General features: G+C 45.1%; 1 protein-coding gene across 1 annotated transcript; it reads right to left on the reverse strand.

Annotated features, from left to right (window-relative positions):
- Positions 1-6,831, reverse strand: LOC125430681 (parvalbumin beta-like). The gene is made up of 5 exons (XM_048492806.1): positions 6,685-6,831; positions 6,068-6,135; positions 3,287-3,419; positions 1,612-1,721; positions 1-585 (listed from the first exon to the last, which is right to left on the reverse strand). Exons 2-5 carry the CDS (start codon positions 6,126-6,128, stop codon positions 560-562), a joined length of 330 nt encoding a protein of 109 aa, XP_048348763.1. The 5' UTR covers positions 6,129-6,135; positions 6,685-6,831; the 3' UTR covers positions 1-559.
- Positions 6,832-15,711: the final 8,880 nt, after the last annotated feature.

Raw genomic sequence — 15,711 nt, forward strand, 5'->3', positions numbered from 1 at the left:
TTCATGAATGATGGATTTACTTTATATGTATAAATGAACAATTCCACTGGTGTTACAATAGCAAGGCATTTGATGAAGCTGGTTATTTGAAGGCAAAGACCAGTTTAGACATTCTCATTAAACATTTTTTGTTTAAACAATAAACAAAAATCAATGTGATTTTTCTTCTCCTTTGAAACTTTCATACACCTTGATTGAATGGGAGATGGAGGCCGGTGAACACTTGAAGAGAAAGTATCTACAAGATCTCTTTGGAAAACCCACATTTATTGAATATTCCTAATAGCGCCTAATGCAAATGAAGCATAAAGTTCAGAGTTCTTCTCCTTAGATTCCAACTTTGTCTCTGTTTGATGTGGTGCCCTTTTAATTACGACATCAGACAATAATAAAGATCAAATAGCGCATTGTGAGTTAACACATTTCTCTAACAATACGAAACAATATACTGGCGACTGTCAATGCCGTTTCACTGTATAAAATGTAGAAATATAAAGTAGTCTTGCAATAAGAAAGGATGTTTTACAGTACAGTTAGCTTGGTCTTCCTCCTGATCTCTTTAACTTTTAACCAGGGCCTGGAACTCTAGAAGAGAAAAAGAAAAAGAAAGAATTCGTATTTCATTCTTGTGAATCTAGAAAGATCCACTTTTGTACTTGAAACAGAGTCAACATGGATTCACTCAAGAAGTGCCACTGAATCCTGCCACAGATGGAATTCAGTGGCTGCAGGCCGAACTGGCCACTCTCCTATAATGGTTTGTGAGGTTTCTGCTATACAGTAAGTTTTTACTGTATGTGCCCACTGGCTTCCTGTACCAATACGATATGACATCATCTTTGCACAGGTGACGCAATGAGATTACATCGTTTCATCATATCGATGCAGGTGACCTCTGGGCATGTGTTATGAGACCTGCTGCAGTGCAGAAATCTCTGGGGTGCCTGGGATTCCTCAGGATTCACCAGATCCCCCTCACTAATGGTGGAATAGAGCAGAGGCTCCCAACCTTTTTGAGCCTGTGGGCACATTTGGAATTTTGACACCACGTTGTGAACAACAGCAACAATATGGCTGCCACAGGGGGCGGAGCCAGCCACAAAATGATTGCTTCAGCTTATTGGTAAGACAGTGCAGATCCTTGGGCGGTGGCCGCTACTGCCAAAGCAACATTTTAAGAAATCAGCACAGCCAATCAAATCTCTGATAGTCATAAGCATTGCTGGGCAAACACCATATCTGACCCCACCCACTCCCTAAAAACACTTGGCCAGTGCCAGAAAAGGTGTTGGCGGGCGCCTACAGGCACTACATTAGAGGCCTCAATTCAGATGACTGAAGATACACAAGATAAAGATCACCTAAAGATAATCTGGCTGAATTGTGATTGGATCCTTTGCTTTCCAGAGCTCCTCGGATTGATAGAACAATGATTAAAAGTGTGCTAAACAACTTTCTGGAAATATGATAGGTATGTAATAACTAATAGATTAATATTCCGATCACTGTCTAGCATCAGATACAGAGTAACATCCTTTGAGAATAATAATTTGGATTCTTCAAAATGGCATAAAAGGAGCATCCCAATATCGATTTTGCCCAGATCCTTACCATCCACTCCGATTTTGCCATCTCCATCAGTGTCACCTGCTTTGAGGAACGTCTTGGTCTCACCATCAGTCAAATCTCTGGCACTTGACTGAAAATTCTGCAGGAATTTCCTACGGAAGAAAAGACGAGCCATATTAGTAATAGGGCAATCTGCTCTAATATGTTAATATATGCATTCTATTGCTCTTCTTTTTGCTGAGAAAAAGTTCCTGTGATTAGTTCAAGTGGGTCCGTGTGTCAAGAAAAACAAAGCTTATTCCAGTATCTCAAGGTGGGTACGAAGAAACGTCACTGCATCTGCCCCCACGGTGTGGATAACTAAATCTACACAACAGGACTTCCTATGACGACCGTGTGTGTTCAAAGTGCCATCAAATCACAGCTGTACGGGAACCCCTTATGGGGTTTTCAAGGCACAAGACCCTGGGCTGCCTTTGGAGTCTGTCATCCAAACACAAACCACGACCAGCCATGCTTAGCTTCCATGATCAGCCATGCAGGTCAGGGCAACTATCACGTAGGATTCTGCAAAATCAGGGATCCTCTGCTTTGCAGGGGAAAATACATATCCTACAGAAATCAGAATTATCTTCACATCAGGATGGAGGATAGTGATGGAGAGAGGACACAACCAACCGTATCTGGATACCTCCAGGGGAAGGAAATCCTATTTTCCCCTCCTGCCCTCACAGCTAGCTCTGTCCCCCCGACACACTACTGGCTCTAGTTCACCTGTTCCCTCCACTGGCTCTGGTTCATTTTGCCCACTATCTTTTCTTGGTCCACCCAACTGCCAGAACGTTGCAGGCAGAGCCAGCATGGTGTAGTGGTTAAGAGTAGGTGCACTCTAATCTGGAGAACCAGGTTTGATTCCCTGCTCTGCCACTTGAGGCTTAGCTGGTGGACCAGATATGTTTCTGCACTCCAACACATGCCAGCTGGGTGACCTTGGGCTAGCTAGTCGCAGTTCTTCGGAGCTCTCTCAGCCCTACCCACCCCACAAGATGCTTGTTGTGAGGGGAGAAGGGAAAGGAGATTGTAAGCCCCTTTGAGTCTCCTTACAGGAGAGAAAGGGGGATATAAATCCAACTCTTCTTCTTTAGTTTGTGGAGTGAGTCCTTTTTTAAAAAGCTATTTTTACATGTAATGTTTGTGAAATCCGTCATCCCCCTGCAAGCAGAGTAATTCTTGCTCTTTTCCGAGTCTCTTCATTTTAAAAAAGCTGCTAAGCAAAAGCATCCTTGCCATTGTTGACCACCAGGTTTATTTTTATTTCTAGGGAAATAAAGTAAGCGTGGAAGATGTTGGAAGTTACAGTTTTGGCCCTTGTAGAACCAGAGAGCGTCTACCTTTTGTAACGCATACTGTTCAAACAAGCTGCCCTTTCTTCAGTTCTGGTGTTTGGACCAAGTTGATCAAGCTCAGATTTCTATGTGATGCATTGCACATGCAAAAATAGGATTTTTCTTTGTTCTCAGCTGATGCCTATGGCAAAATGCATTCAGCATCTTTTTTAAAAAAGAACTTTTATAAGTGAACGTATGCAAATCGGCAGTACAGTCCTTAGTTACTCTTTTCTGAGTCATCAATGGACCTAAAAGGCCGTAAAGGTGTTTTGGGCTGCACTGCATGTCAACCAGTTAAACCAAAGAGAGAGAGAAAGAGAGAAACTCACTTCAATTCATCTTCCTCAATGAACCCACTCTTGTCCTGGTCAAGGATTCCAAACACTTTCGCCAACTGATCCTTAGATTTGGTGTTCAGACCCACCTTGGCAAAAAAGGTCTTGTGGTTGAAAGAATCAGGAGCTGGAATGAGAAAAAACGGGGTCAGGAACTCGCCTTCCTCCCCAAAGGCAGGCTGCACGTAAAACAACCACGGGAGTCTCGCAAGGCACAATTGAGTTCAAATCACCGAACATACATCGAGTTGAAGTTGTTTTGAGAGGCTGAGAATGTCCGCGTGAGAGCAGACGGCAGGCCGGAATTCCTCAAAACCTCGTTGGGCAAAAGGTTATGGACCAAAATCAAAAAGGAAAGGGGCAGCAGCTGTGAGAACAAGCTAATTCTGGGTACGATGACAAAGTTTCCAAAGGCTCCAGTTTGTAAAAAGTCTTTACGTTGGAGTAAAGAAGGTGTTCCAGACCAAAGCAGAAGCAAATTCCTGCTCACAGTTTGGAAACCGAGGTAAAAGCAGTGATTTGAACCTGCCTCCAGTACCACCTGAAAGACCTGATTGGGGGCTGTACCTCTATAACTTCCTCCCAGTAAAAGTTTCCACAAGTTTCCACAATCTTCTCTTTAGATTGGCTTTTCATTTATAATCTGGAGAGTAGGATTTTCTACGGGAGGGGAAGGTGGCACAATCTCAGATCTCAGAAGCTAAGCAGGGTCAGCACTTGGACGGAAGACCACCAAGGCAGGCTCTGCCAAGAAAGGCTGTGGCAAACCATCTCTGCTTCTTACTTGCCTTGACAGCCCCTTGCTGGGGTCTCCATAAGTCCATTCCAACTTTAGCCCTGGTTAGTACTTGGATGGGAGACCACCAAGGAAATCCAGGGTCACTATGCAGACGCAGGCAGTGACAAACTACTCCGATCCTCTTTGGCCTTAAAAACCCTCTAGAGCCTTCCAGTACCACCATATAGGAGAATCACAGTGTCAGTTGTCTGAAACGGCTACTAGGATCTGATTACCATATTTGGATCCAGGGAAGAATTTACCCGCAGGTCAAATTTCTCTAGTCAATTTGGGGGCGGGGGGAGTGGCCTTTCCTTACTATTATTTTTTCTAGTTAGTTGAAGGCATGGTATAGTTGATACGCTCCAGGACTCAGAATTTTTACTTAACTGGAGACCTATAGGCACCTTTCTATAATATATCTTTCTCACTTTTTCCCCTCTGTGTATGGCATGCCATTATTTAAACAGTACGAAATAACCTGACTACAGAAAAGCAAGATTTGAGCCCAGCAGCACCTTAAAATCTAAAAAGTTTCCCCGGGTTTAGATTCTTGAGAGGTAAAACTCCCCTTGTGAGATATCCAGTGAAGGGAGTTTTGACTTGCAAAAGCTTATACTCTGGAAACGTTGACTTTTGGATGCTGTTGGATTCAAATCTTGCTGTTCAACTATTGACCAACACGACTGCCCACCTGCAGCTGGCTAGGAAAGATCTGTTCTCTGCACTTTGAGGTTTGTATTAACTTGTGGTCAGACTGTGGGGGTCTCAGCTTCAGTTCTTGCATCTCTAGTTAAAGGAACTCAGAATGCTGGCGTTTGGAAGGGCCTACAAGCGGTGGCATGCGCTCAAATGAACCTTCAGGTATCATTTGGCCTTCTGACAGTTCTAGGAGGTGCGAGGTGTACGAGGATGTTCGAAACCAATTTCCTCATTACTGAAGCCGTTTTAAGTTTGCCCATGCTTCTCTGATTTCAGAGCTAATCCGGAATCCGGCAGGCCAGACTCTTTTTGCAAGATAACACGGGCAGAAAACGAAGTCGCCAAGTGGATGTCAGAAGTCTGGAGAACTGGAAAGTTCAATTGTCTAACTCATTGATATCACCCCTGCTTTTCCGCTATCTCACTAGAAATTGTTTTAATTGCTGCATTTACTCAAATGCAAGGCTCAGTTCCTCCCAGGTATGCCATAAAAAGGGGTGGGTGGGTTTCCTTGTTAAATTTGCATATGAGTTACAGTTATATCCATTAATTTTAAAATTGTTACATTCAGAGTCACCTTCCTTTCCGACAAATATGATATAAAACGGTTTGTCATTTAACATACTGGCATTTTCACTATAGGCATCGCTCATCAAATTGGTGCTGGATAATTGTTTTTCTGGCATTGCCTAAGAGTTTGCATGTTTCTGGGACTATGGTGGTTGTGTGCTTATCCAACTATGGGTTATATTGGCCTCTGTACATAGATTAGACCTAAATGTTAGCGCTACATCTGAATTAAATATTGTACACATCTGCCTCTTCAATGATGTTTGAGGTTTAATTTCCATTTCTAGAAGGGTAGCTACGTCTGTTGTTGCATCTGAAACAGCGAAAACTTATGCCCAAGTTAAAGCTTATTAAAGGTCGCCATAAGTCGGGGCGACAGTATTTTCTACCACCAGCGACTAAGGTGTTACAAGATTCCTGTTTATTGTCAAAGAAACATGTTAATTACAGGCAGGATCTGGAAAAGAATTGAGTTCCTACCCATTGGGTCTGCTATCAATAATTTGGATTCGCTGTGGCTTGGTTGTGTTTTAATAGTTTCTTTGGGGGGAGGTTAAAGTTGGAAGTACTAGTTTTCCCTCTATTGCTATGACTACAGGCCAATGCTACTAATAAGTCATTCTGATTCTCTAGCATGGTGGAATGAGATCTGCAAACAAAAGAATGCAGAATAAGTTTAGAGAGAATCTCAGGGGAACAGAAGACTTTGTCAAGTCAGGAGTTACCTTTGCAACTCTCCAGTCCAGCAGCAATTTCTGCATCGGTGAGGATTCCAGCGAAAGCCATTTTCAAGCTATTGGGGAGGAGGGAGAGAGAATTAGTTTGTTATAAAGACAAACAGGAAAACTACTGAGATAATGACATTTTTCCCCCCAAGGAGAGGATGAACGATGCATGAGATCTCAGGATAGGTGGCCGTAGCTGCCGTCGCTCAAGTTGATCCTGGTCGTTCTGCAATCGCCGGACAGGGCAGAGATTTTTCCCTGTCGCTCACAGCAGCAATAACAGCAGAGAGAACAAAGATTGCAGTCCAAGGCAATGCAGCTGTTGCTCAAAATCAGTAAGCATTGTTCCTTTTTTTAAAAAAAAATCCTGTTCGTCCACCCAGATGATTTTTTTTCCTCCACCAGGATAGTCATGGAGTGGATTTGTTTTTTTGTTTTTTTTAAATGCTGCTCTCTCAAAGTCGGCTTCCCAGTTTTGAGCTGGGGGAAAAAAAATCCCCAAATTCGGGTACAAAATTCTATTGCTCGGCCAAGCTTGTTTGAATCCTGATAGCCTTTCCAAGCAGTTGGCTATTTTATGGGGTTAAGTTGTCGAAGGCTGGAAGGCTTAAACTCACCTTGTTAGTTGCTTTCCAAAGCTGGGAGGAGAAGGGGCAGAGAGAAAGAAAGATCTAAGGAGAGCTCTTCTCTTAGGCTAGTCGCACTGGGCAGAGAGCCGGTCTTATATAGGGTTGAGTTAAGACCCCCCCATGCCTTTTACAGAAGTCCTAGGGCCACGTCATTGCTCAAATGCCCCGGGGGATAAGATACTGTAGCTGACAAGACCTGCTAGCTAATCAAATTGATATTTATATCCCAGAGGAATGTACATGAGGTCTTAGACAATATAATGAAGGACTGGAGTTACACAAAATCTTCCCCCTAATTGCTCCCTCCAGTTTTTTTTTTTGAAAGATAATTTTAAAATTTTAAAGATGAAACCATTTTAAACATTTTGACTTCATTCACTTTTCTGCTAATGTGTAACACCGTAAGGTTCTGGACTTAGATTTTGGACGCCGCAGAACTGGAGGTGTTTTATTTTAACCCAGCAAGCACAGCTGCTGGGTTCAGTGAGGCTACCTGGGCTAAGCAGAGTAACACTCTTGTAAATCCTTTGAAGCCAGCGGGCTTAGGATCGGAACAACTGTTTTAGTGGATCGATCCGCAGAAGTCCATGTTAGAGTTAGTGGTGGTGAATTTTATCTCCTGCCTCCTCTGATTCTCGTGTCTCAGCCGTTTTTAAATGGCATTTCCCTCCTCTTTTACCAAACCGTTTCGCCAAGCGATTCATTTAACTCGCCAAATAATCCTTCAAGTGAGTTCAACTCCTTTCAATTCAAAGCACCCTTACGCAATGGGAATGAAAATTGTGTTCACCTCCTTCTATCCTAAAGAGGCAATCTCTTTATCCTAAATGTCCTGAAGAAGATGCTAAAGACACAACCTCACATTTTGAAATTACACCCTTCTTTAAAATGTGTTAATTCAATTAGTTAGCGTCTCTCAGGCAGCCCTGCACTTTCACCAGCAACTAATTGCTTTTTGCTGTCTTCCCAGTTCCTTTCCTGTTGAGACTTCCCAGCACGCTTTGCTGTTCATTATCCTCCTTTCAGAAAACACATATTTTGATACTGGCCAATCTGAAACTTCCTTGTCTGTATCACATGCAGGGTCATCCAGTCTAGGGCCAGATTTAGGGAGAAGCAAAACTTTTGCTGATCGGGATGTTTCCGAATGACCATACGATAGGACCATGGTGGCGAACCTTTGGCACTCCAGATGTTATGGACTACAATTCCCATCAGCCCCTCCCAGCATGGCCAATTGGCCATGCTGGGAGGATGTTCCTGTGGTGCTGATGGACGTTGTGGGACTTTTATGGGAATATACACTGCATTGGGACCTCCCTCTTCTAGCAAACTGCAGAAATACAGCAGCCCAACAGCATTAAAAGATCTTAGAGGAGCCTTGTGTTCCTCCCATGTGACTCCTACTAATTTGGGCTTTTAGTCAACCTTCCTCTTTTTTTTCTGATGGAGGCATGAGAGGAAAGTCGCCCAGTTCCCTGGGTAGTGGAATTGCCCTAACATTTACACATTATAACAGTAAGAAGAAGAGTTGAAGAGTTGGATTTATATCCCCCCCTTTCTCTCCTGTAAAGAGAATCAAAGGGGTTTACAATCTCCTTGCCCTTCCCCCCTCACAAAAAAACACTCTGTGAGGTGGGTGGGGCTGAGAGAACTCCAAAGAATTGGGATTAGCCTAAGGTCACCCAGCTGACATGTGTTGGAGTGCAGAAATAACATCTGGTTCACCGGATAAGCCTCCACAGCTCAAGTGGTAGAGCGGGGAATCAGACCCTGTTCTCCAGATCAGAGTGCACCTGCTCTTAACCACTACACCATGCTGGCTCTCTAAAGTAAAGTAAGGCAATGTTTCCCAGTATACTAGAACTCTTCTGGACTTCTTTCCTATTTCAGCTTCCTTAACCCAGTATACCAATACTCTGTTTCACACGTGGAGCACATGCAACAGTTACTGCAGCTTTTGACAACGTGATCTGAATGTGGGTTCTTTCGGGGGTGACGCTACATTCTTGTGGGCCATGATAACCTCCTGGCCAGCGAACAGTAGAGAGGGGCGCCTGAAGGAAGACCACCCCAGGGTTTCCCAGGCAAGCACATTCTGACTGGCCTGGTGCTGATATGATCTGTGTTCAGTGGCTAATGGGGATGTGGGGTATCCCGTGTCCCCAGGTGCATGCCATTTGATCATGGGGGGGGGGGTGCTGGAACCCAGCCAGCACCCAGCTGCTCCCTCTGAGCTGCTCAGGTGTGTGCCACAGCCACAGGCAGACCCCCGCACTCCCCGGCCTCCTGCCGGATGTGGCTGCGGCGCCCACCTGACCTGCCTGCTGCTGAGCCATGTCCAAGAGCCGGCCTCCCAGTCAGCAAACTGTGTTACAAAGCAGGCTTAATGATTGGATGGTTATAGCCTTTTATTTACCAATTTTATTGTCCCCCATACCTACCTCCCCTTTTAAAGTTTTTATAGTCTCTTAAATAGTTTTCAAAGCGGTTGTTGTGGGCTTTCCAGGCTGTGTGGCGATGGTCTGGTAGATCTTGTCCCTAATGTTTCACTTGCATCCATGGCTGGCACCTTCAGAGGTGTAGCACAGAGAAAAGTCTGTTTCGCACTGTGTCTAGTGAGAAGGGAATGTTTAGTGGGGTTTATATTGTCCACGTCCCAGGGTGGGGAACCAATCAGTAAGTGTTTGGGTGGAATGTGCTATGCAAAGGTGTGCTTGTATTGCGGGTGGGGTTATCAGTCCATTTACATTTGTTGTCGCATTTGCATTCCCCAAAGTTTTCAAAGCGTTTGTTTCCTTTTAATATTTATGGTTTTAACCTGTCGTTTTATGTTTCCGGACTTTCCCAGGTTCCCAATTTCTTTTTACCAGTAGTTTCATTTAGGTATATATTTACAGTTGTAAGGATGTAATCCTCTTCATTCGAATTTATTTACCTTAAGAACATAAGAACATAAGAACAAGCCAGCTGGATCAGACCAGAGTCCATCTAGTCCAGCTCTCTGCTACTCGCAGTGGCCCACCAGGTGCCTTTGGGAGTTCACATGTAGGATGTGAAAGCAATGGCCTTCTGTGGCTGTTGCCTCCTGTACACCTGGACTGTTAAGGCATTTGCAATCTCAGATCAAAGAGGATCAAGATTGTTGCCATAAATCGAAACTTCTCCTCCATAAATCTGTCCAAGCCCTTTAAAAGCTATCCAGGTTAGTGGCCATCACCACCTCCTGTGGTAGCATATTCCAAACACCAATCACACGTTATGCGTGAAGAAGTGTTTCTATTAGTTCTAATTTCTTCCCCAGCATTTTCAATGAATGCCCCTGGTTTCTAGTATTGTGAGAAAGAGAGAAAATTTCTCTCTGTCAGCATTTTCTACCCCATGCATAATTTTATAGACTTCAATCATATCCCCCCTCAGACGTCTCTCTCCAAACTAAAGAGTCCCAAACGCTGCAGCCTGGCGTCATAGGAAAGGTGCTGCAGTCCATCAATCATCCTCGCCGCCCTTCTCTGCACTTTTCTATCTCTTCAATATCCTTTTTTGAGATGTGGCGACCAGAACTGAACACAGTACTCAAGTGCGGTCAGCATCCACAGCTTTATATAAGGGCATGAGAATCTTTGGCGCTTTATACTCACTTCCTTCCCTAATTATCCCCAGCATAGAGTTTGTCTTTTTCACAGCTGCCATGCATTGAGTTGACATTCCCATGGAACTATCAACTAAGACACCCAAATCCCTTTCCTGGTCTGTGACAGATAGCACTGACCCCTATGTGCATCACTTTGCATTTTGCTACATTGAACTGCATTTGCCATTTTGTAGCCCTCTCACCTTATTTATCAACGTGCGCTTGGAGCTCCTCGCATTCCTTTGTGTTTCTCACCACCCTACATAATTTGGTATCATCTGCAAACTTGGCCACCGCTACCCACCCTACTTCCAGGTCATTTATGAATAGGTTAAAGAGCACTGGTCCCAAATAATACGGATCCTTGGGGACACCACTCCCAACATCTCTCCATTGTGAGAATTTCCCATTTACACCCACTCTTTGCTTCCTGTTTCTCAACCAGTTTTTAATCCATAGGAGCACTTCCCCTCTTATTCCTTCATTGCTGAGTTTTCTCAATAGTCTCCGGTGAGGAACTTTGTCAAAAGCCTTTTGAAACTAAGTAGACAATGTCCACTGGTTCCCCCTTATCCACATGCCTGTTTACATCCCCAAAGAACTCTAGTAAGTTTGTAAGACAGGATTTGCCTCTGCAAAAGCCATGCTGACTCTTTCTCAGCAGGTCTTGCTTTTCTACATGTTTTATAATTTTATCTTTACTGACAGATTCTACTAATTTACCAGGAACAGATGTCAAACTGACTGGCCTGTAATTTCCCGGGTCCCCCCTAGATCCTTTCTTAAAGATTGGTGTGACATTGGCCATCTTCCAGTCTTCAGGGATGGAGCCTGATTTCAAGGATAAGTTGCATATTAAAGTGAGGAAGATCAGCAATTTCATGCTTGAGCTCTTTAAGAACTCTTGGTGAATGCAATCTGGGCCAGGGATTTGGTAACATTTTATCAATGGCTGCCAGAACTTCTTCCTTGTCTACCACTATCTTTGTTAGTTCACGGATCTGCTTCCTAAGAAGCTTGGTTCAGGTGCAGGAATTTTCCTCACCTCCTCTTGGGTGAAGACAGATGCAAAGAATTCATTCAGCTTTTCTGCAATCTCCTGTCATCTTAGCACACCCTTTGTTCCTTTGTCATCTAACGGGCCTACCGCTTCCCTTGCTGGCTTCCTGCTTTTGATGTACTTGAAGAACTGTTTGTTGCTGGTTTTGATGTTCACAGCCATGTGTTCCTCATAATCCTTTTTTGCCCCCCTTACAGCTAACTTGCTTCTCTTTTGCCACCATTTGTGTTCTCTCTGGTATTCTTTATCAGTTAAGTTGGACTTCCATTTTCTAAAAGACATCTTTTTTTTTCCTAATAATTTCCTCAACGTCCCTTGTTAACCATGGTGGCTTTTGACTTTTGGACTGAAGCTGCCTTTCCTAACTCGCGAACACACATTCCAGCTGAGCTTTTGTGACTGTGTTTTAAATAACCTCCAAGCATCTTGGACATTTTGACTCTCTTGATTTTCCCTTTCAGCTTCCTGCACTATCCTCATCTTTGAGAAATTTCCCCTTTCTGAAGGCAAATGTAACTACATTAGTAGTTGTCACTTGTTCGCATGCAGAGATGCTGAATCTGACAGCATTGTGGCTGTTCCTATCGGCTCAACAACACTGACTTCCCTTTCAGGTCCTGGGTCCCACATAGAATTAGATCTAGGATCACATCTCCCCTGGCTGGTTCTACAACCATCTGCTCCTAAGCCACAGTCATTTAGCATATCCAGGGAATGTTCTCTCCTTACTATGACCTGAACATGCATTTTTTCCAGTTTATATGGGGATAGTTAAAATCGCCCATTACCCGCATTTTGCTTTTGTTGGCCTCTCTAATTTCTTTTTTCCATCTCAGAATCCTCTTGTGCTTTGGTCAGGGGGCGATAATATATTCCTAATGTTAAACTTATGCTTCACCCTGGTATTGATATCCACAGTGCTTCTGTAGGGGAATCAGCTCCCCCTCTGCATTGTCTATTTTATGTGACACTATGCTCTCTTTGATGTAGAGTGCAACTCCACCCCAATACGCCCTGTCCTATCCTTCCTGTAGAGCCTGTAACCTGGGATAACAGCATCCCACTGGTTCTCCTCATTCCACCATGTCTCTGTGATGCCCACTATATCAATGTCCTCCTTCAAAACTCTGTAATTCAGCTCCCCATTTTAGGTCGAATGCTTCTACTATTAGCATAGAGACACTTGTATACTCTGTCTCTGTCCCTAACCGGGATTTATGTGTTTTGCCCTAGCCTTTTGTAGACACTATCACTTATCACATTGCTGTGCTCTTCACTTGTATGTGGTTGATTTAAAAAAACCTCCCTTCTCTGTCTGCATCCCCATGGACTCTGTATTCAACCTAAGTCACCTCAGCTCCTGTCGGCTTTCCCCAGGGATCAGTTTAAAAGCTGTTCTGCAACCTTTTTTAATGTTGAGAGCCAGCAGCCTGGTTCCTCTTTGGTTAAGGTGAAGCCCGTCCCTTTGTACAGGCCTGCCTTATCCCAAAGGTTCCCCAGTTCCTGACAAATCTGAAACCCTCTGCCTTGCACCACCTTCTCACTCATCCATTGAGACCCTGTATCTCCGGCTTGCCTGCCTTCGCCCTGCTGATGGGAACAGGTAGCATTTCTAGAGAATGCCACCTTGAGGGTCCTGGATTTTAACCTTTTCCTAGCAGCCTAAATTTAGCTTCCAGAACCTCCGGCTACATTTCCCAATGTCATTGGTACCAATGTGGGACCACAACTGCTGACTCCACCCCAGCACTGTCTAACAGCCTATCTAGGCGTGGCGGACATCCGCCATACCAGGCAGGCAAGTCACCATGCGGTCATCACGCCTGTCACAAACCCAACTCTCTATATTCCTGATGATCGAATCACCCACTACAAGGAGCCCCCCACCTCCCCGAGGGGTATCCTCAGTGCGAGAGGATATCTGACCACCAACTAAGGAAGGGGTCCCATCTAAGGGAACATCTTCCCCCACCGCAGACTGGCACCCTCTGTCACCCAGACTCTCATTCTCCATGACATCTGAAGAGATGTCACCTTGGGAGTGGGACCCGGCTGCTGGGTCCCTGAAAGCCTTGTTTGTTGCCCTCTCTGCCTCTCTCAGCTTCTCCAGGTCTGCCACCTTGGCTTCAAGAGAACGGACACGTTCCTTGTATGCCAGGAGCTCATTGCAGCAAATGCCTTATGCTGGTCTATGCCTGTCTGTGACTATAGTAAAGACTGACTGATTCAACTCCGGTGTAGCAACACTGCAGGCTGAGCTGTCCCATCTCCTCGCGCCAGACATGCTTCTGTTTGTGAAATTTTGCCATCAAGCCACAGCCAATTTCGGGCAACCCCATCGGGTTTTCAAGGCAAGAGAGGTTTAGAGGTGGTTTGTCATCGCCTGCCTCCATGTGGACTGAGAAAGTCGGAGAGAACTGGGACTGGCCCAAGGTTACCCCTTCAGATTTCACGTGGAGGAGTGGGGAATCAGACGCAGTTCTCTAGATTACAGGCTGGCCACTCTTAGCCTGTAATGACAGCACTCTGGCTAACGGAGGAGTAGTAGTAGTTTTGGATTTATACCCCACCTTTCTCTCCAAGTAAGGAGACTCAAGGTGGCTTACAAGCTCCTTTCCCTTTCTCTCCCCACAACAGACATCTTGGGAGGTAGGTCTGGCTAAGAGAGTTCCGAAGAACTGTGACTAGCCCAAGGTCACCCAGCAGGAATTCAGGAGTGCAGAAACACATCCGGTTCACCAGATAAGCCTCCGCCACTCAGGTGGAGCAGTGGGGAATCAAACCCGGTTCTCCAGATTAGAATCCGCCTGCTCTTAACCATGCTGGCTCTTAGTGCCATTTCCCTTGGCTTCATCTTTAACTAACCCTATGGATTAAGCCGCTTGCCTGCTTCCCTGCTTGCAGCTTTTCCTGGCAGTAAAGGGATTGGTAGACAGATTAGAAGGAGCTCTGGAGGCACGCCAGGAGTATGTCAGCTTTTGGAGAAGGAACTCCCTGTACCTCTTCTGGCTGCAAGTCAGACCATTCCAGAGCTTCAGGCTGAATATTCAGCTGCCTCCGGCTTAGATGTGGAAACGTGGGGAGGCCCTGGGCTGTGATTTAGGATTTTGAGCCTAAAGGTGTTTAAATTTAGGGCACTTCCTTCCCGACGAATATAGGTTATTTTGGCTTTGACAGTTAGGTCGATTAACAAGCAATCAGGCTGGTCACGTGGTAAACACCGAATCTGGAACCAGTGGTCTTTGGTGAAACCATCTTGCAGAAGTCCCAGGTTTCAGGGGGGTGCATCTTCAGGCATTACCGTAGATGTACATAAACCCTGTAAAGTTCCAGGAATTAATTGCATTCAATCATTAAGAAAAGAGCATGTGGACAGAAGCGGAGACACCAATGCTAATTTCTCGGGCGGGGGGGAGATAATGCAGAACCTTTGAGTGCAACTAAGAGAAATAACTCAGTGTGGTTTGATTTCTCAGCAAGGGAGTCGTTGGGTAGTAGAATATCCATGAACAGATCCCTCACAGGTTTTTTTTACACTTTTACTGTCTTGGAGGGTGGTGGAGTCTCCTCCTTGGGAGGTTTTTAAGCAGAGGGTGGATGGCCATCTGTCAGGAGTGCTTTGATTGTGTATTCCTGCATGGCAGAGGGTTGGATTTGATGGCCCTTGGGGGTCTCTTCCAACTCTATGGTTCTATGATTCCAATTGCCGCTGGACAGGACCTGCAATCTAGGCAGGAAGATGTATTGCCGAAGGCTTTCATGGCTGGACTCAACTGGTTGTGGTGGGTTTTCCGGGCTGTGTGGCTGTGGTCTGGTAGATCTTGTTCCTAACGTTTTGCCTGCATCTGTGGCCGGCAACTTCAGAGGTGTAACACAGAGGAAAGTCTGTTACACACCGTGTCTAGTGAGAAGGGAATGTTTAGTGGGGTATATATTGTCCATGTCCCAGGGTGGGGAACCAGTCAATAGGCAGGAAGAGTTAACCCTTCCTTTGTGTGTCCATCTCCTTTCCTGGCTGCCCTTTGGGGGGAAAGTGCAGGCATCTATATAGTGCTTGTATCTCCTCCCCTATGTCTCTGTAGGGTAAACCGCATTTCTGGAGGGGCTGAGGGAAGCACCCGTGCCCACATGCCACGGCTTCAGCTGAATCCTCATACTTCTGCAATTTAAGGACCACTTCCTCTGATACTGCCTAGCCTGCCAGGTGGGATCCTTCTCCCAGGCCATGATTTCTATGCTTCCACCTCCAGAGGTGAGACAGGTGGCAACCCAAAAATAGGCTTTTTCAGTCATGGCACCTGCCCCACCCTTGATACTGTCC

Source organism: Sphaerodactylus townsendi, linkage group LG04, assembly GCF_021028975.2.
Source record: "Sphaerodactylus townsendi isolate TG3544 linkage group LG04, MPM_Stown_v2.3, whole genome shotgun sequence".
Lineage (NCBI taxonomy): Eukaryota > Metazoa > Chordata > Lepidosauria > Squamata > Sphaerodactylidae > Sphaerodactylus > Sphaerodactylus townsendi.